The sequence below is a fragment of the Pleurodeles waltl genome, chromosome 4_1, assembly GCF_031143425.1.
Source record: "Pleurodeles waltl isolate 20211129_DDA chromosome 4_1, aPleWal1.hap1.20221129, whole genome shotgun sequence".
NCBI lineage: Eukaryota > Metazoa > Chordata > Amphibia > Caudata > Salamandridae > Pleurodeles > Pleurodeles waltl.
Genome location: NC_090442.1, coordinates 198,015,918 through 198,034,539, shown reverse-complemented (window position 1 = coordinate 198,034,539; position 18,622 = coordinate 198,015,918). Strand labels below are relative to the sequence as shown.

General features: G+C 44.1%; 1 protein-coding gene across 8 annotated transcripts in view; it reads left to right on the top strand.

Annotated features, from left to right (window-relative positions):
- The window catches only part of ERC1 (ELKS/RAB6-interacting/CAST family member 1), a 1,341,708-nt gene that overhangs the window by 333,157 nt on the left and 989,929 nt on the right, over positions 1–18,622 (top strand). For 5 of the 8 annotated variants that reach the window (XR_011202236.1, XM_069228108.1, XM_069228104.1 and 2 more), the window contains exon 6: positions 1,050–1,133. The exons of the other annotated variants lie outside the window; for them this stretch is intronic. Coding sequence is in view for 4 of the 5 variants with exons in the window: in XM_069228108.1 (XP_069084209.1) it covers positions 1,050–1,133 (84 nt within the window). In the remaining variant the exon portion in view is untranslated. The remainder of the gene's footprint in view (positions 1–1,049; positions 1,134–18,622) is intronic. 8 annotated transcript variants of the gene reach the window in all.

The following is an 18,622-nucleotide window of genomic DNA, read 5'->3' as shown; positions in this document are numbered from 1 at the left end:
TATAATCTCTTTTCTGTTTGTCCTTTCAGTCTGATCTCAACCTTGCTTATCTTTGTTTCTCAAAAGTGCTCTGCCTGTGGCTGTTTCTGAAGTTGCTCTTTTGCTATTATTGTGACTGACACCCATGCCTGCAATGCCTGACAGACTCGTGTCATCTAGTATCTCTTTGCACACCCACAACTAAGACACGATCAGTCTAGACACAAAGTAATGCAAAAGGACAAAAACCTTGGCAACATGACCGTATGCACCCAGGATTTGAGCACCACCTCTATATCCATAACTTCACCTTGCTCCAATTTAGAATAGAGCAGATGACTCATCTCTTTAAAGGACACTACTTCTCAAGAGTATAACAGCCCATCTCCAAGCTTCCTTCACCGTTTGCCTTTAAAGTTGTACAGTGATCCTCTGCCTTTTGTCCTTGTTTGTGCAGTGCACATACCTCATAAATGCGGTGTACAAACTCTCTTCATTATGCACTTTTACAATTTGTATGGGTCTTTATGCTTATTCCAATCCTTCCTGATGAAGCTCAGAAATTCTTCTTAAAGTGCTTTGATTCATTCACCCCGTGCATGCATGTTCTATACATTCTTGGATTCCTCTGTTCTACTTCCGTTTCTCCCTGGAGATTGCATCCCTAAATTGGGAGAAAAAACAATTCCTCTCTTTGTCTACTATTGCTCCACTTAATGAAACAAACATCTGGTCATTAACTTCCCGCTCTAAATCAAGTTTGTGTTTAAAATTTGGATCAGCAAGCCTTTCACTGTAACTTCAGTTTCCTGGATCTCTTTATTCTCAGTCTTTGTTCTGTGCTGTGGTAAGATAACTTAGGTTTTAACATATTTGTTGCTCTATTTTTTCTTTGGAAAGCACATTCTCAGATAATTTACTTGAAACTAGCTGTTTTGGTGTCACCTTCTCGTTGTGCAGCTATACAAGAGGAAAAAAGTGTTTGATTCAATTTATGTTGTGCTCTGTTCTCTGAAATTATGTACCACTTGTCACCTGTCAAACAATAACGTCAATAAATGTTGTAACAGGTAGAACAACTCAAAGAGGAACTAAGTGCGAAGGAAGCTCAAGGAGAGGAACTGAAAAGAAAAGCATCAGTTCTCCAGACTGAGGTCTATGTCGTAAGACTTCTCTCTAAGAGTGTGGCGCATGCACCGAGGTGGCCTGCTAATGCTGGGGCTTTCTGGGAGGGATCAAATAATTCACTCTACTTATGCACTGCTGCTTTAAGTATCACCAGTACTAACTCACTAACCAGTTGAACCTGCTCCTATTGCTGCTCTCCTTCAAAAAGCTTGACATGGCTACCATCCTTTAAGAGGCCATCAAATGGATGTACTGTTGAGCGGCAGAACAAAAAGCTTTGAACACTTTTGAGGCTCCTTAACAATGGCGTGCACTGTCGTTCTTATGAAAATGAGACCTTTGTGCTGCACAAATGATGACTTGTGCTTTCTGACATAGTACATGCGTGTTGTGTTTTCTGACATAGTACATGCGTGTTATGGTGGGCTCTTTCTTGCCATTGCTATACATTGCTAATAACTCAGTGGAAGTCCTACTGACATATAAGTTCTTAACTTGGTGTCTGGTATTTTTAAACCACCTAGATGTCTTACACCATGCTAAAAGTACCAGCATGAAATAAAAGTATTTCTATTCATAGGTGAAGCACCAAGGTCTTGTTTTCATTTTCTGATTGTCACTGTGGAATGGTCACATTTAAAGTATGAGCTTTTGCATTAACGTTTAAGCACCTTTTCACCTGTGTTTTTAGAGTACAGACCCTACAGTGGAGTAGGCTGTGCAGTGGCATCATTTACCATTATTGTGCAGCATTACTCAAACATAATCCACACTCTGCACACAGGAAAGCATGGCACCCCCATTTGCTGCATTGGTTATAGGCGACTGGGTGTGTTTGCTGTGGCTTCCTCTGTGTAGACCCTGAGGGAGCAGACATGATTCTTGTGGCACTCCCGTCAGGAGAGATGAATATGAAGCAGGTGTCCAAGCATTGTAGTAACAATCCCATCTTCTCTTTGAGACGAGACTAAAAAGTTAGTTTTATTTGTTTGAAGGGAAGCCATGCCCTTGTAGCATCTGCTTTGTTGGTCTTTTGTCCTTTGCCAATTCACCCATTTCACAACCTGTCAGATTTTTAATACTTTTTCTGGCAAAAATAGGCATCTGGATTTGCTGTAGCTCAGTCAAAATATAACATGTCATTGTGACTTGCCTATCTTCTCACTTGGAATTTCTCTGCATAATGTCCCATAGAACATTCACTAGAAGCTGTCCTGCATACATTATTCCCCCCTCTTGTTTAATGAATCCCTAGAGATTTCATTTAAAAACTGTTTTTCCAATTGTATTCTTTTTGTTCTCCAAAAGTGATTTTTTGATAGTTTCACATGCTTGAATCGTTAGTCATTGAGCTAGGATTCCCAGGGTAAACATAGAGAGAAGAGCAGTACATTGTTAACGAAAGGCAAAAAGCTTTGACATAGTCACAGAAGTAGCCTATTCAAACCATTTTAAAAGATCCAAAGTTCAGCATCCAGCACACTCTTCACCCTTCCCTCTCCAAGTCACCATGCTCAGATTTCCTCTGCCAGTTGTGTGTGAAAGAAGGCCCTTGAGCTCTACTCAGCCAGTCAGTCAAGTGGGCTACCTCTGCTTGTTTCTGTTTTACTGAGAATATATCTGTCATATTTAAGATCAGATGCAGCTGAATCCTCTCAAAAAGGTATTTTTAGACCATGGTACCTGTGGCAGGAAAAGAGTTCATTCTGAAGATCCCCTCAAGGACTGCATATATTGCTTGTTTCCTGACAACATGGCTAATAGTTGTAAGATATGGCAAACTTTTTCAACAAAACCCCTAAAAGATCAAGAATCTAGACTTTTGTTATGGCTCTAAAATTCTAGTTCAAGAGAAACTCAAATCTCTGAAGAGGAATATGAAGGTGCCTCAAAATTATCTGGTAAAAGCAAAAAAGAATGCATTCTCCCTTTGACCACTTTTAAACCTTCTGAACAAAAATCCTCAACGTCTTAGGAACCTCTAAGAAAATCATACACAAAATGTGTAAGAGAAGGTGAGTGATGTAGTGGATATAGTGGTGCTAACTTAATTAACTTCTTCAAAGTAAGCCTGAAATCTATCTTCAGAGCCATCCATTTCCAGGAAAACCACTTACGGATCAAATCTGTTTATTTATATTTTGAATTAAAGAAAGAGAGAAAGGAACATGGTATACAGCTATACGCCTGTAACCTTACAGGCCGGCAGCGTTGGTGACTCTCCCTTCATACAATTTAATATGGATTTTGGCAGAGAGAGCTGCTGTAGTCTTTATCTCATATATAGTAGTACCAATCAGTTAACAGTCAACAAAAACAATTGGCAGGAAAAAAAAAAGAAGCAGCTCCCTCCTGTTGTCACGCCGAAATTCTCTTATTTCCACTCCCACAAGCACTCAGACTAGCTGTCCGCCTTCTCCAGGATCCAGATCCCAGACGGGTGGCTCTGACTACCCATGTGAGAATCACCTGTCCTGCAGCAGACGCAGGGTCTTTAAATATGCAGGGCAAGTAAGTTCATTAAATTCAGCAGACAGAATCTGTATAAAGGGTCTCCACAATGCGGCCATTTCTTCTGCTCGCTTTTCAGTCGCCAGCGATAATTTCTCCATCGCTAGAATGAACCAGAGTTTGTGGAGCCATGATGTGTAGCTCGGAATCTTGTCCGTGCCCCACAGGGCTAGTATCGTCTGCTGAACCGCGTTGAGGGCAAGGGCGATCTGCCGTCCTCTCAAAGAGCTGAGGGGGAAGGTAAGAGGGTTGGGCAAGCCCAGAATAGTGAATGTTGGGAATCTCTGTGTGGAATACTCTATTTTGTCTAGGATATTACTCCAGTATCGTTTCAGCTGGGACAGTGCCATAGCAGGTGTATAAGTGTGCCCGTGTTTCCACACCCCCTCCAACAAAGTTCAGATTTAGTGGGATCCCACACGTGTTTTCTCGCAGGGGTAGAGTACCAATATGTTGAGAACTTATAAGCTGTTTCTATCCCTGGTATGTTATGGGCTGTGTGATGTGTCCTGTAGTGTATTCCTTCCCATTCCTCCTCTGTTAGGTCTCTCTCCAACTCAGTCTCCCATCTTTTCTGTCCCTTAGTTTTGGGAGATGGTGTGGCTGTTTGAAGGTGCTTATAGATTTTGGAAATCAGCCACTTGTCTATTTTTGGTCACTAACCACTTCTCGAATGCCGTGAGCGGTCTCGATACTAGGGGCTTGACCGTGGTTGGAGCACCCAGTGTCTAACTTGATAATATGTCAGTCGGTCTGCTTCTGTGAGTCCATATGCTTCTTTTAGGCGTTTAAAGGGTATAATGCCACCTGTGTCGAATAGGCTCCCCACCCTCCTGCATCCCCTGTCATGCCATTGCTGAAAGCCCTCGGATTTCAGGCCGGGGGTGAAGTGGGGATTCGCGCAAATCGGAGTCATAGGGGAGGGAAAGGTCGTCAAACCGCTTCTGGTCGCCACCGTGTCCCAGACCCGGAAGGTCGCGCTAGTGATAGGGGAAGAGTATAACCCCGTCGCTCTGTGTCTGCGCCGCAGCCAGGGCTCCTTCAAATATGGGACCTCGCGACAGCTTGGTCCATGAAACACCATTGTTTCTCAGTGAGCGGGCGACTCCACTCCAGCATGAAATGTAACTGAGCCGCTTGATATTTCAAGAGGCATGCGAACGCAAGCCCCCCTTCACTCTTAGGAAGGTACAGTGTGTGGCCCGAGATGCGTGCAGATTTCCAGTCCAATATAAATTTTGGTACTGGACATGCAAGGATGTCCAGACAAAGGGGAATTTAGAGTGCAGTTCACCCTCGTGCTCAGGGAGGACCGACAGGTTCAGAATGTGCGATTTCTGTGTGTTTACTTTGAAGCCTGAAGTGGAACCAAATGTATGTAGAGCGTCAGTGAGCGCCAGGACTGAGACCATGGGTTCCAACAGAGTAAGGATCACATCATCTGCATAGAGGCTAAGAAGGTGGTAGTCGCCCCCAAATTTAATGCCCGTTATAAGGGGATTGGCCCGCAGTCTCTGTGCCAAAGGCTCCATGTAGAGAGCAAATAGAAGCGGGGAAAGCGGACAGACCTGTCTCGTTCCTCGCCTTATCGGAAATGGCCTTGACAACGTGCCACTGACTTGAACCACTGCTTTGGGTTCTTGATAAACACATTTTATCCAGTTCAGAAGTATCGGACCAACCCCGAAACGCTCGAACACCTGTTAGAGATAAGGCCAATGCACTCTGTCAAACGCCTTCTCCGTGTCAATACTAAGGAGGAGTGCCTCCTTGCGCGATCTGTGTGTTTTGTCTATAAGATGTAAAAGTCGCTTCGTGTTGTCTCCAGACTGTCGGTGGGGTATAAAACTCGCCTGATCCGGGTCAATAATCCCCAGCATGTGAGGGTTGAGGCGTTGCGCTAAGATGCTAGAGAACAGCTTGGCATCTATGTTTAGAAGGGAGATGGGCCGGTACGAGCCACATTCCTCCATGTCCTTTCCGGGCTTGTGAATTAGTGTGACAATCGCATCTAGCATGCTGGGAGCGAGAGTTTTGGTCTATGTGAATGAATTGAAGAGTCGTGTGAGTATTGGGGCCAGCTCAGGACAGAACGTTGTATAGAAAAGGGGGGTGTAGCCATCCGGTCCTGGCGACTTCCCGACCTTCAGACGGGAAATGGCCGAAATCACTTCTTCTATTAGGATTGGTTTGTCATGGAGAGCTGCATCCTTTTCTAAGACTGGAGTGATTGTGCAGTCAGTGAGATATGCTTAGGGATCAAGGGGGATCTCGGTGTCTGCCGCGGATAACTCTCTGTAGAATTCAGAAAACGCTTCCGCAATTTGCATATCAGTGCACGCCTCTCCCCGAGAGGGGGAGCGCACCATCTTGATGGTGTTAGCGTGGAGTTGTGCCCTTAGTTTGTGGGCAAGTAACTTCCCTCAGCGATTGCCCCCTATATAGTATTTATGTTTGAGCCGTGCTATAGCATACTCGGCCCGATCCCAGTCTAATAGTTTCAATTGGACACTGTTTTTCTCCAGTTCACTCCAAACTCTTGGAGCTCCCGCGTGTTTGTGGGAGCGTTCCAGTACAGCCACCCTCTGTTCTAACGACATCCTCTGTTCTCTCCGGGCCTTGTTTTCCCTTGTCAAGAGCGAAATCACCTCTCCACGTACTACTTTAAGCACTTCCCAGAGTGTCGTCGGAAGGATATGCCCATCATCATTTCGGCTAAGGTAATCTGTAATCGTCTGTCTCAGCGCGTCTACTGCACTCTGTGATTGCAATATCTTATCCCGCAAACACCAACCAGGACTCGGAGCTCGGTTGAGATTGAGTCGGGCTGTTAACATTATAGGGGGGTGGTAAGCCAGAGCACAGGGCTCTACTGTGGTCTCCTGGACCTGCGATTGGAATTCAGAAGAAGCCAGAAAATAGTCTGTGCGTGTATAAGTCTTTGTGGCAGCTGAGTAAAACGAATAGTCTCGAAGGCTTGGGTGAGCCTTCTGCCAGATATCATCTATCTGCTGGAGTAAGAGCCCCCGTCTGCCCATTTCGTTGCCCTGACCGATCTAGGTCGTCATCCATAACCAGGTTGAAGTCCACTCCCACGAGTATAGCTCTGTCGGGGTGGTGAGTGTCGAAGAGAGAGCCTGCGCCATGAATGCCTGTTGTTGTGTATTAGGTGCATAAATGTTAGCTATTGTGTGATGGAATGAATCTATTCACACTCTGTAAGCTAAATATCTGCCCTTTATCTCATGAATCTTGTTGAGGAATTCCACTGGGAATGTTTTAGAAACCAAGATCGCCACCCCTCCGTGTTTAATGGGAGCTGAAGACCAGTATTGTTGAGGGAACCATTTGGAGCGCATACAGTATGTGTCTTTGGCCAGCAGATGTGTCTCTTGTAGTAGGCATATATGGCTCTCTGACCACTCAAGATAGGAGAGAATCGCCAATCTTATTGAGGGATTATTAAGGACTCGGACATTGAGGCTTAGGCACTTAAGTGTCAAGTGTATGGATGTGGGGTTTAAAGCTGTGGTATCCGTGTACTGTGAGTACTCCGGACATGAAGGCAGCCCTAGATGATGTGTCTATGTGGTGGTTTATGGGTATGTGTGCCAAAAGGCATTTCTTGCGGGGGGAGCATACTGTTACTAACAGAACGGCACAACAGGTGCACATCTAACAACGATTAAGTCCTCAATAGGAAGTCCAGGAAAAATCGAGGTTTCGAACCAGGTTCGGGGTTATCTCATAGAGTTGGAGTGCCCCGCGTAAGTGCCCGTCACCTCCAGGCTTTCAGGACGGCCCACGGATGTCCCCATCGACATCTGGCAGCAGACGGCGACTATGGGCAGCGCTAGCAACAATGCTATTCAGAACAGATTGTCTCTTGAGAGGTCTCTCCGTGGATGATGGTCGTGGTGGTCTTCGTTTCCGTTCCTTCCGTCTCCAGCCAGGGCGACTCTCTGGGGCCCCTCCCCCCCCAACCCCTGGGGGACTTCGCCCCGTTCTTGGCCCCCTCCAGGTTTCGGATCCGTCGGGCCTCGTAAGGCGATTTCACCAGCCGTGTCTGGTCAGCCCAGCGGAATATAAGTCGGAAGAGGTGGCCCCAACTGTAAGATGTGGCGTTAGCCCGGAGGTAGTCTGTGATGGGCTTAAATTCTCTACGCTTCTGCAATGTAAGTAGAAAGAGGTCCTGATAGAGCAGCAAGGTGTGCCCCCTAAAATGGATCTTGGGTTGATTCTGCGCCTTTTGGAGAATACCTTCTTTGGTCACGAAATTGTGGACACATGCTAGGCTGCACCCCAGTTCCCTGATCTCCTGCTTACTCTCTAGGCCCAGGAGTGAGCGAAACAAAGCGTAGCATACTCTCTGATGTTGTCCCCGTCAGCCCCATGAGGAGCCCCCCTAATGCGTATATTGTGGCGACGGGAACGATTTTCCAGATCCTCGGACGCTTTCTGCAGTTGCTCCTGTCGTTCGCGCAAGCGAATAATCTCTTGTTGGAGTTGTTTGACTTCGTCACCTCTGGATATCTCATTGTCCTCCATGCCGGACACTCTTTCCCCTAATGAGGTGAGATCAGCACGCAACTCCCGCATCTCCTGGGAGAAATCACTTCGTAGCTCCTGAAGATTCGTCCTCAGAGAGTTGAATAAGGATATGAGGAATCCTTTTGTAACTTGTGCTGCCCCGTCGTCCTCCCTATCTCCCTTGTCTGCAAGCCCTTGTGTTTCGGCGTGTTTGCTCTGCTATGGATGGGATCTAGTCAGCATCTCCCGGACCGACTGATCTCGCTTTGATTTGATGAAAGCCATCGGCCCTCACAGCCCCCGATGGGGACCCACACTAGCTCTCGTAGGAAGGCAACCTCCTCCGATGCGCTCCAATGCTGAGCACCACTGCGGGCTGATCGACCCCGCCGAGTCCTCGCCTCCCACTGCGCTGCTCACCAGGTCACCGTGACCGCCGACAGCCAATATATCAAGGGGGATGGAGGGGGCTCAGCTTTCCCCACCTATCCTCTTTGGGACCCCCAGGGGCCTGCAACCAGGGTCGCTGATGTTTCAGAGGCTGGGGGGGCCGGTGTTGCGCGCCGCAGCCTTACAATCCAGACTCTGCCCCCCAACCCGTTACCTCCGCGGCCCAGTCCGCCGATTGCTGGTTCTTTGGCCCCCCGGCTTGTCTCTCATCGCGTGTGGGCCGGAGACCCCGTCCCCACCAGGCAGCGTGGCCCACGTGTCTCGGGCCTCTCCAGTGGCCCAGCTCGTAGCAGCCCCTTCGCCGGCTCTGCCTCAGCTTCGGACCACTCTCCTCAGCTCCCCGGTCGCGACAGAGCTCCGAAGGAGCGGTCGAGATGGGGGTCCGGGGACGCTATGCTGTTTTCCGGGCCCAACAGGCAGAGACCCTTCAGACGTATCCGTTCACGCCGCAATCTTGGCCACGCCCCCCAGAAAAACCTCCTAGCATACTATTTCAAATTCAAAGTGAACGATGTCATTGTTGACAAGACCAGCATCTCAGTTGATGAAAACGTTGTCGACGAGACCATCATCATCCAGGAAACCGGAATTCCAGTCAGCAAGTTTGTCCAATGAGAAATCCTCATCATCAAGATTGCTATAGATGGCAACAACAGCTACTATAATGACACCTTTGTTGACCGTTTCAAAGGCAACACCAGCTTGGCCATGACAATGCAGTCAATGACGGTAATGACAATAATTACTTCAAAGAAGGCCCCGTCCTCAAACTTAACCTATCACAAAAGAAAATCTCTCAAAATTACCCTCATCTCAGAAAAAGGATTGCCAGTGCCTTTGAAAGCCGGAAAACATGTCACCTCCTAAGGTATCTCCATGCTCGCCGCAAAGACTTTTGGATACGGAAGGTTCTGGGGAACGTGGTGAAGATGATGGCTGACCTTGTGAACCTTCAAAGGGTCAAACACTATTAATGATCAAATATCACAGCCTGGATGAAGAAGAATACAGGGAGATGGAAAGATGTCTGTTCAGCTGACACTACTCACCCTCAAGATCCTATTGCCAGAGGTTCTTACTAACCTTTTGAAAACTATGATGAAACTTGGCAAAATTGATATCATCCTTCTATCAGACATCAGAGGAAGCAATGTTCAAGGTTCCCATTGCATTAGTCAGATTTGTGCATCAAATGTTCCAAAGCTATTGTGTTGATTTCAGTCCTGCAATCCAGCCTCCAAAACCTCAGTCGAAGCCTCAGTCAAGGCCTCACACAAGGCCAAGCACACCATGCACACCTGTCCACATTCCTATAATACAAATACCTTCAACACCTTTGGCAAAGCTTTTCCGTATGGTAACTCCATGTAATCCACCAGCCACAGCGCCCCATACTCGAATGATAACTAAGACGAAGGTCACATGCATCCAGTCACTCCACAGTGTACTGGCTCGGAATTGAATGGCTACATAGCATCCATTTCAGATGTTGTCACGCCTCCTATAGTGGATTCAGGTCCAGATGACATTGGGGGTTTCCACAATCTCATCCAAAGGTCATCCACTAGATTCAATTTGCCAGAGCCAATAAAGAAAAACAACTGTTTACTGTATTAGATCTATAATAAAAACAACAAAATACCAATCATTGAGCACTTTTGCCTAAAAGACTAAAAGAAATGACAACACCAGCCACAGTAGCGGAGGTAATTCTTAGATTGGACAAAATATATAGGGCACTCGAAAATGGTCCATTTTTCTTGTTTCGCCCTAGTGCAGTCAGTGATAATGCAGGCAGCCCAGTCATGATCAGGAAATCCTCCATGCACTGTCTGTGCCGCCCTACAGAGAGATCAGAAGGCTCAACAATATTGTAAACTATTTTCATTAGCAACATCAATCAGGACAAACCACGCTCTAGCAATTTTTGCACAATATGACTGTCTGATGTAGTCATATATTGGGCCATATCTTGATTACCAGTCCAGTGGTAAGAAGGTCAAAGCAAAAGTAATTCTTGTTGAAGGGGAGAAAACCTCTTCGGCAATCATAAATACTGCAAAGGACATTTATCAACAGGATGAAGACAATTAGCCTGTGCTGCTGTCTTGCTCAGCAAAGGTTGGCTGGCTTCGTCCCACCTGTTTTAGACAAGAGATAAAAAGTAGAATGATAGACCTGTCATATGACAGAGATATTCTCTCTTTGGGTGGCATATAGATGAAGCAGCTCTCATGTGAGCCGAACCAGACATACAAACACAGCAAGACCTTTAGGTGTCCTACAACAAAAACAACCTCAGCCCTTGTAGGAGCATAGGGAATGGACTAGTTTTCTTTGAGAGGGATTAACAACCTTACCAGTCAGCCCAACAGACATGCTGTCAGAATCCATGAAAATCTAATTTTTTTGGACAATAGGCTGATGATACATCTAATTTCTGCATATTGGACATTATATGATTTGGCTACACACCAATTCATTCGGAAACCACCACCTAGATCTCCCACCAGTGGGTCCATCAACTTCTTAGTCTGTTACAAGCAGAAATTTGCATTACATTGCAGAAAGATGCAGTAGAACAAGTTCCAAAATCCCAGCTAAATTTAGGCCTATTTTTCTCCTTTTCCTAATAGAAAAGAAATAAGGAGAATGGAGGCCAATTTTGAAACTAAAAAATCTAAAGAAAGAAGCACTTTACATAGTCACTTTACTAGAAGTTATTCAACTGCTCCAACAAGGCGGTTACATGACCTCTCTGGACCAAATGGAAGTGTGTGTTTATACAACAATCCATCCCAGTCATCACACATTCCTGAGATTTTATGTGGCTGTTCACCACTGTCAGTTCAAAGTCCTGCTGTTTGGACTCCTTGAGGATTTTCCCAAGCAACTCATCTGAGAAAGCAAAGCCGCCAGATTTTCCCTTATCTAGACAATTGGCTAGCCAAGAGAAATTATCTCAAAGCCACAAGAGTATCGACCAGAGACTAATTACAGCTCTTCAACAAAATAGTGTTTATCTAAACAAGAAGACAATATCCTTAACCTTTGCAGAATTATACAGGTTTTAGGGGCAATACTAGACTTAATGGTACACAATACCTTTTCATCCAAAGAGTTTGGAACACTTACTGTGATGGCCAGCAGCATATAAAAAGAAAAAGTAGTCCCTGTCCAAATCTTCAAATCTATTTTAGGACTGGTAATCCTTCTGCATCTTTTAATCCCGCATAGCCACCTTCACATGGGGCTATTTCAAAAGGAGTGCTACTGACAATAGGATACAAATACAAGGATTAAATGCAAGGATACAAATACGAGGATCATTAGACGGCCCCAGAAGAGTGACAAGCCAAATGAGAGAAGCATTACCATGGTAGATACAACAGTGCCCCCGTGGGATTTCCTTTGCTTCAAAAGAATCCTTATTTTGTAATAAGACACCTCCCTAGAAGGTTGAAGGCACACTTACAGAAGCTGGCAGGGACAGGCCCCCTTTTAGAGGGCCACATGACAAGCAGAAGCTACTTTGCCCAACCCAGGGGGTTGAAGTTTTTTTTAATACTCCTGATGTCCTGGGGCCCTACCTATTATAGACTTTTGGGTTACTGGGCCAAGTGCTACCCATTTAGCACTTGACTCTCAGTGGTAGCAAGGGTTGAGCAGTCCAAGGCTTCTTGGGGGAGGGGGAAGGTTTACATGCAATGTTTATACCGGTTGGTATACTTACCAACCCCAATAAATAAATGAATGAATGTACGATCACAAAGTGAAATGTGACACACCACAAATAGTATGTTGACTGTTCGTATGATCAGCACTCCAGTATTGTCTTTGCGAGATTCAGAGTCCCACTTCCCTGTCTAAGGACTGCAGTTATTTACCTTAAACATGAGGCAACATTCAGCCTTGGCTAGGTGTGCAGCATGCGTGTGTACTGTAATGTATGTGCAACTGTGTGTGGTACAGTACATGAAGGGCTGTGGATTCCTTATTGGAAACTCAAGGCCTTAGAAAGATGTGGAGGAGCCATCCCAAACAAATTTGTGGATTACCTGCATTCCTTAGAGCAGGAGTAAGGGAAAGACAGCTTCTCTTGTGCATTTTAAAGGTGTTCTTTGGCTCTGGAAACGTTACTGGTCAGTGAGTCCTAGACACATTGTTAGATGATGGGGCTGATAAGGGAAACACTGCAGAGGCAGGGAATTATAGAGACCAATGCTGGGACCTTTGTAACCCTTTGGTAGGCATATATCAGTGAGGTTGACATCCAGGTATGATCCTCTAGACACTCCCATGGCCTGTGTTGTGGGGATGTCAAGCTTGGAGTTCCTCCTGCTGTGACAGGCTGTTTCCTTGACTAAAGACTGGACAGAGGAGTGGGCACTTCAAAGTGGGCATCCCCAACACCCGTAACTTGAAAGACTAAAACTCTAAATCATGTCTGCGTCTGGAAACAAATTATGAAAAGGGGAGCTTGGGCTTCCCAAAGTTGTCAAACTAGAGTTGTACATCAGCGACTAGTTGCTCAGCGTGATTTTTGTTTGTTGTGGCCAGGGCTGGGACCAAGGTCTGCTAGTTCTCCTGGGGATATCATTCAGCCTAGAGCACCAGCGTCTGCCTGCCACTGCAACCAGAAGACAAGTGAGGATAGTGCCTGGTGGGAGTGAGGTCCAGTGTGGACCCTGTTCAGTGTATCCCTGAAGCAAACTGTTAGATCCCCTACAGTCAGGACCACCACACTGATCGGGCCATCGGCCTCTGTGCTGCGGTTCTCCATCCACATATGCCAGATATGGTGAAGATCAAGGGCTGTCAACCTGGTGTATCCTTGTGACCAAAGCGGGCTGTCACTCTGTCCAATGCTGACTCTTCTGAACCATCGCCTTCTGTGCCACCGTTCGAGACCCCTGTTTGTCAGGTTGGTGCCTTGGCGAAGAGAAAGGGCTGTCATCCTTACAAGCCTCAAAATCTTAATGATACCAGACCTGCAATTCTAGTTACCTGAATAATCTATTGAACTATACTTTAATGGCTAGACCCATAAACTGCTCTCAAAATGTGTGATACTAGGCAAATATTTTATTTCACCAAATTGCCCTTTTCTTGATTATCACGAGGCAACTTCAATGTGAGTTAAGTATTTTGTTTGATTTAATAGACTAAACATTTGCTCCCTATATAATACAAATTTAGCCCAGATATAGGGTACACATGGCCCCAGATTTGCTTCTTAGTTTACTCATAGCATTATCATCAGGGTGGGGGCAGGAATGTTTTTTTAGTTCATGTTTAAAAACTCTCCATTTAAAAAAATGTTACCAAAGCATGTTTTGCTAGTACACTGTAATTTGCAGACTGCACATTTCCATTGAATTAGCCACAAACGTTCCCACTGACATGCACTTTTATTGATAAAACTCTGTAACATACACACAATGTGTGGAAATTGGGTTTCAGCAAATAATTCATTTGCACATCACCAAGTAAAAAATGTGTATTTGTTTTGATCCTGTTAAAATATGTGTTTCCATTGCACTTCAGAATTACAAAAGGTGCTTTCCTAGCTACCTATACTTTGACATATTTGTGCAGTTCATTTAGAAGATATTTAACTGTTATAAAAAAAAAACTATAATCTCATGCTCTTTATTTCACACTGCCTATACCCCAGCAGGGCACAGATAGTTCATGGTACTTGTCTTTCTCTGACTGCCAAGCTAAAGAATTCTGTAGACACCAGTCTCCAGACTAAAATAAACTGTAATTTGTAAGAAGAGGTAAACTGACATTTGACCTTTCTGAATGATCAGAACACCTGTTCTTTTCCAATTTGAGATCTCTCACCAGGCCAGGCCTGTAGTCCCTTAGTTTGCCCTGATAAAATCTGACTCACCATAGTGCATGGGCAATATAGTTCTTGAGGCCTATCTTGATCAACATGAGAAGGGTCTCAGTTCTAGTGCACCAACCCTAATACTACTCATTGAAATGCATAACGTGAGTATACAACCCGATAAGATTAGTTAATAATTGTCTTTTGTTAACAATACTTATCTAAGAGCATACTTAGTGCTCAAATATGGTTTCCAGTTATGTATGAGGAATCAAAAAGCCCCAATCAAATGATATTAATTCCAAAAACGTGAGAATTACCAACACACATTTTATGACAATTTTGTAAAGTAGTTGCTTCCCAGATGTTTACAAGATTTCTTCAAATACAAAAGGACATAGATAAGAAAAAGAGAAAAATAAGTCATTTTATCATTCAATCAATATTCAGTTCACATTAGTTTTACAGTGTATTGTTGATTACAAGATTAAGCAATCACAGGCTTGTTTTACTTAATCCTTTAACTTCTCACATTCTAAGGAAATGCATCAGGACCAGGAGCAGATGATTTTGATCAGGCCAGGATATATCTGGAGGTGGTGTACCTGGATCAGATGTGTCCTTGTGTGCTCCCATTTCTCTTCTATTCAGGGCAGGTGTCCTCTCTTAGTCGGAGGGGCTGTTATATGTCTGAAAAAAACACAGTTTACAGGGACGTTATAGTTAGGCTCACATTTCAAACATACAAAATCATAGAAATACACCCAACCACCACATTCAAAATTAGACATGTCCTGGGGACGTGGCCTATCCGGGGGCTTCACTGAAACAAGCATTAACTATAATGTTCCTTTAATTTTTCTTTTTCAGTGAATTTGTGTTTTTTTAATGTAATGTAATATATCATTTCCACATGTTAATACAACCACAGTCGTGCACAGCCTTTGGCCGTGCACAGCAGGGGTTTGCTATGCGAGTGGCTGCATACTTTTTTCATTAGTATACAGATCCGTCACCGTTTTTCACTAGGGGTTTGGGCTGAGGACCGCAGTACATCAGCGGATCCATGGATTGCCTAAAAAACATTGGGGAAATTTTTTGCCCATAAGGGGAAGTCCCTCAGAGAGCCCTCCATCCTGACCATAATGTGGTTTTTCTTCTTGTTTATTTTATTTATAATTTCTCTCTTGGGACCAGCCGAGAAACAAAATGGCTGCCGCAAATTTCCTTTCAGGTGGGGCCAGCCAATTAGGGCCTAGTTTTTGAGTTAGGATCTGCGAATACCCACAGATCTCTGTGTCCCTAGATATCTAGACGTTTTTCGTTTATTAACTCCGAACCTACTAAACAAATTTATACCAGATTCCAAAAAAGGCTCTTTCTGGACCTTGATGTAGGTTTCTGCCTAATTTGGTGTAATTCTGTTCAGCAGTTCGGGCTGCAGCTGGGTCTAAAAATTGTAAAATCCCCATTGACCTTGCATGGGAATAGCATTTTAGCCCCCCCTCCCCCCCTTTTCTCAAACCCCCCTCCACCACCACTTAATAAACCACCCCAAAACTTTCCACAAATCACCTAAAGTGAGTGGCAAACTAGTTTGGAAAAATTTGTAAAGATTTGTCAATCAACGCCAAAATTATTAACTTAGTCTTTGAGAAAAGTTCATCCCAACTAGAACTGCCTACTGCAGTCGGCATCTATCTAGATATAGATGGATATATGTAAATACACACACATACACACTGCAATAGACACAGAATGGAAAAGAAGATGGATCTGGAGACACTCCCTTCCAGCGTGGAGATGGGGACGAGGTCCCCACAACCTGAATGCCCAGATCGGACTTTAGTGGGAGATGAGGCTATATAAGATGACCACAAGGAGAGGGGGCAATGGAGCCCCAAGTGGAGGAAGTGCACCACCAAGAAGATTAGGACAAGGAGATCCAAAAGAAGCAGGAAGAGGAAAGAAACAGTAGGAGATAGTGACACATACAACAATCTAGTAATACATTTGTCAAGTAGGAATTTGGAAGGACATCATATAAACCTGCTAAATAAGTGATTGTCATTCTGTTCAGAATAACTATACATCTAGCCAATCCCCGTATTGGTTGGTACAAGTTTTCCAGAAAATTAAAGTTAAAATTACTCTTCTCACAACAGAGTCATCTGGAAAAGACAACATTTTGGGATCACCTTCTATATTAACAACTGCTGATCTAACACATCTGACGTCGCTTTCTGAGTTAAAGTGAGTTAAAGTGGGAAGGAGAAGCAAGTGCGTAATAGGGTATATTTAACGATCTTTCAGATCTGAAACTCTGTGAATATATGGGGATTCCCACTGATGAGACAGCAAAAGTAAATGTAAACAAAGGTTGAAATTCTGGCCCCAAATTCCTGCGGGAAATAAAGTGGAACTGTTCCAAGAATTAATGATTGTACAATTGAATAAGATAAAATGGAAAGAACAAAACAATAAGTAACAATAAATTGGTAAGGACCAACATGACCTACGACAGTTGGAATACTCTCAGTGATCTTCAACAGGATCAGAATAGCATAATCAAACCCTCTGACAAAGGAGGCAATATTGTGATAATGGATAGCGACAAATATATATTGGAAGCAAACAGACAGCTAAATAAAAGAGAACACTATGGAAGTGCACCCAACAAACACATTTTTACATGAGTACCATCAAAAGTATTGGTATGAGAGAAATCTCCTAGATGATGAATACAGATATCTACACCAACTATTTATTTTTTGCCAACGCTGCATAAGGATATGTCAAAACCTCCATGGAGACCAGTCATGAATTCGATTGGCTCACTCCTTGAGAACACCACCAGGTTCCTTGAAATCTTTCTTTTTCTATACTTAACAAATTGTTTATCGTATCTCAGGCACTCAGTGGACTTTCTGACTAGGATACATGGGATCCCCTGGAAGGTTGCCTGCCTAATGACCACCATTGATGTGGTTTTGTTATACACATCAATCCAACATAATGATAGGCTTCAAGCTTGTATTTTCTAAGGTCCAGATCAGGTAGTTGGATGGAGCATTCCATCATGCTGTTGGATATGGTGTCCTACTGTGTCCATCACAATGTGTACCTTCTTAATGGCTGCTATTTCCTTCAGAAACAAGGAAATGCAGGGGATGGAATTTGCGTCCACAATATGTGAACATGACTGTGGGCCTCTGGGAAGCGGAGACAGTATGGACTGAAGAGAACAAGAACAAGCCATAACAAATAATTCTCAAAATCTGAAGTTTACATATGAGAACAGTGAGACCAAGATCAACTACCTGGATAATAGTGTTTACATTAAGAATTACAAAATCTGAACCAGGATCCATAGGAAGAGCACCAGCTGTAAAAGTACATTACTTGGAAGTAGTGGTCACCCAAGGGCGTTGAAGTGGATTGTCCCCTATAGGGTGTTCCTCAGAGCAATATGTAACTGTTGAGAAGAAGAGGCATTTGAAAACCATGCAGCAGAAATGTATTGCAGATTTCAAGTGAGGAGATACACTGTAACCCTGTACAAGTTCTAGACGATGCCCTAAATAAAGCCAGGAATAAGAAAAGGGAGAATCTTCTTGTCTCAAAAATGAAAAACTGCAAAGACACAATCCTAGGTATATAATGGACTACAACTTAGCAAATTTTGAAATCGGGGATCTTTTAAAACAGAACTGGAAAATTCAAAAATTAGATGAAACCTTTAGAAAAATATTGCTGGAACACCTCATGTACACCTATAGAAAAACAGCATCAATAGGTGATCGATTGGTAAGGAATTAGGAGTACGCAAGTTCTAAGATGGTAAGAGCTTCTAACTGGCTGGCTAAAGGGCTTTGGAAGTGCCAGAAATGTAAGTTGTGCCTATATGGTCAAAATGGAGCCCACTTTGAATTTCAGGATGGACAGAAGAAGGTGATAAAGGAGAGGATCACCTTTGAAACAGAACGTGATTTATACGATTGAATGTTGCTGTGGGCTCATATGTAGGACACACCATTAATAAGCTAAACGTGCCTATACTACAACATTTGCATGCCAGCAAAAACAAAGACCTCTGCTGTTCGGCTGCAAAACATAAATAGAAGGTGAATGATGGCAACACAGAAGGAATGAAATAATATAGCATACAACATGTTGCTAAACCAC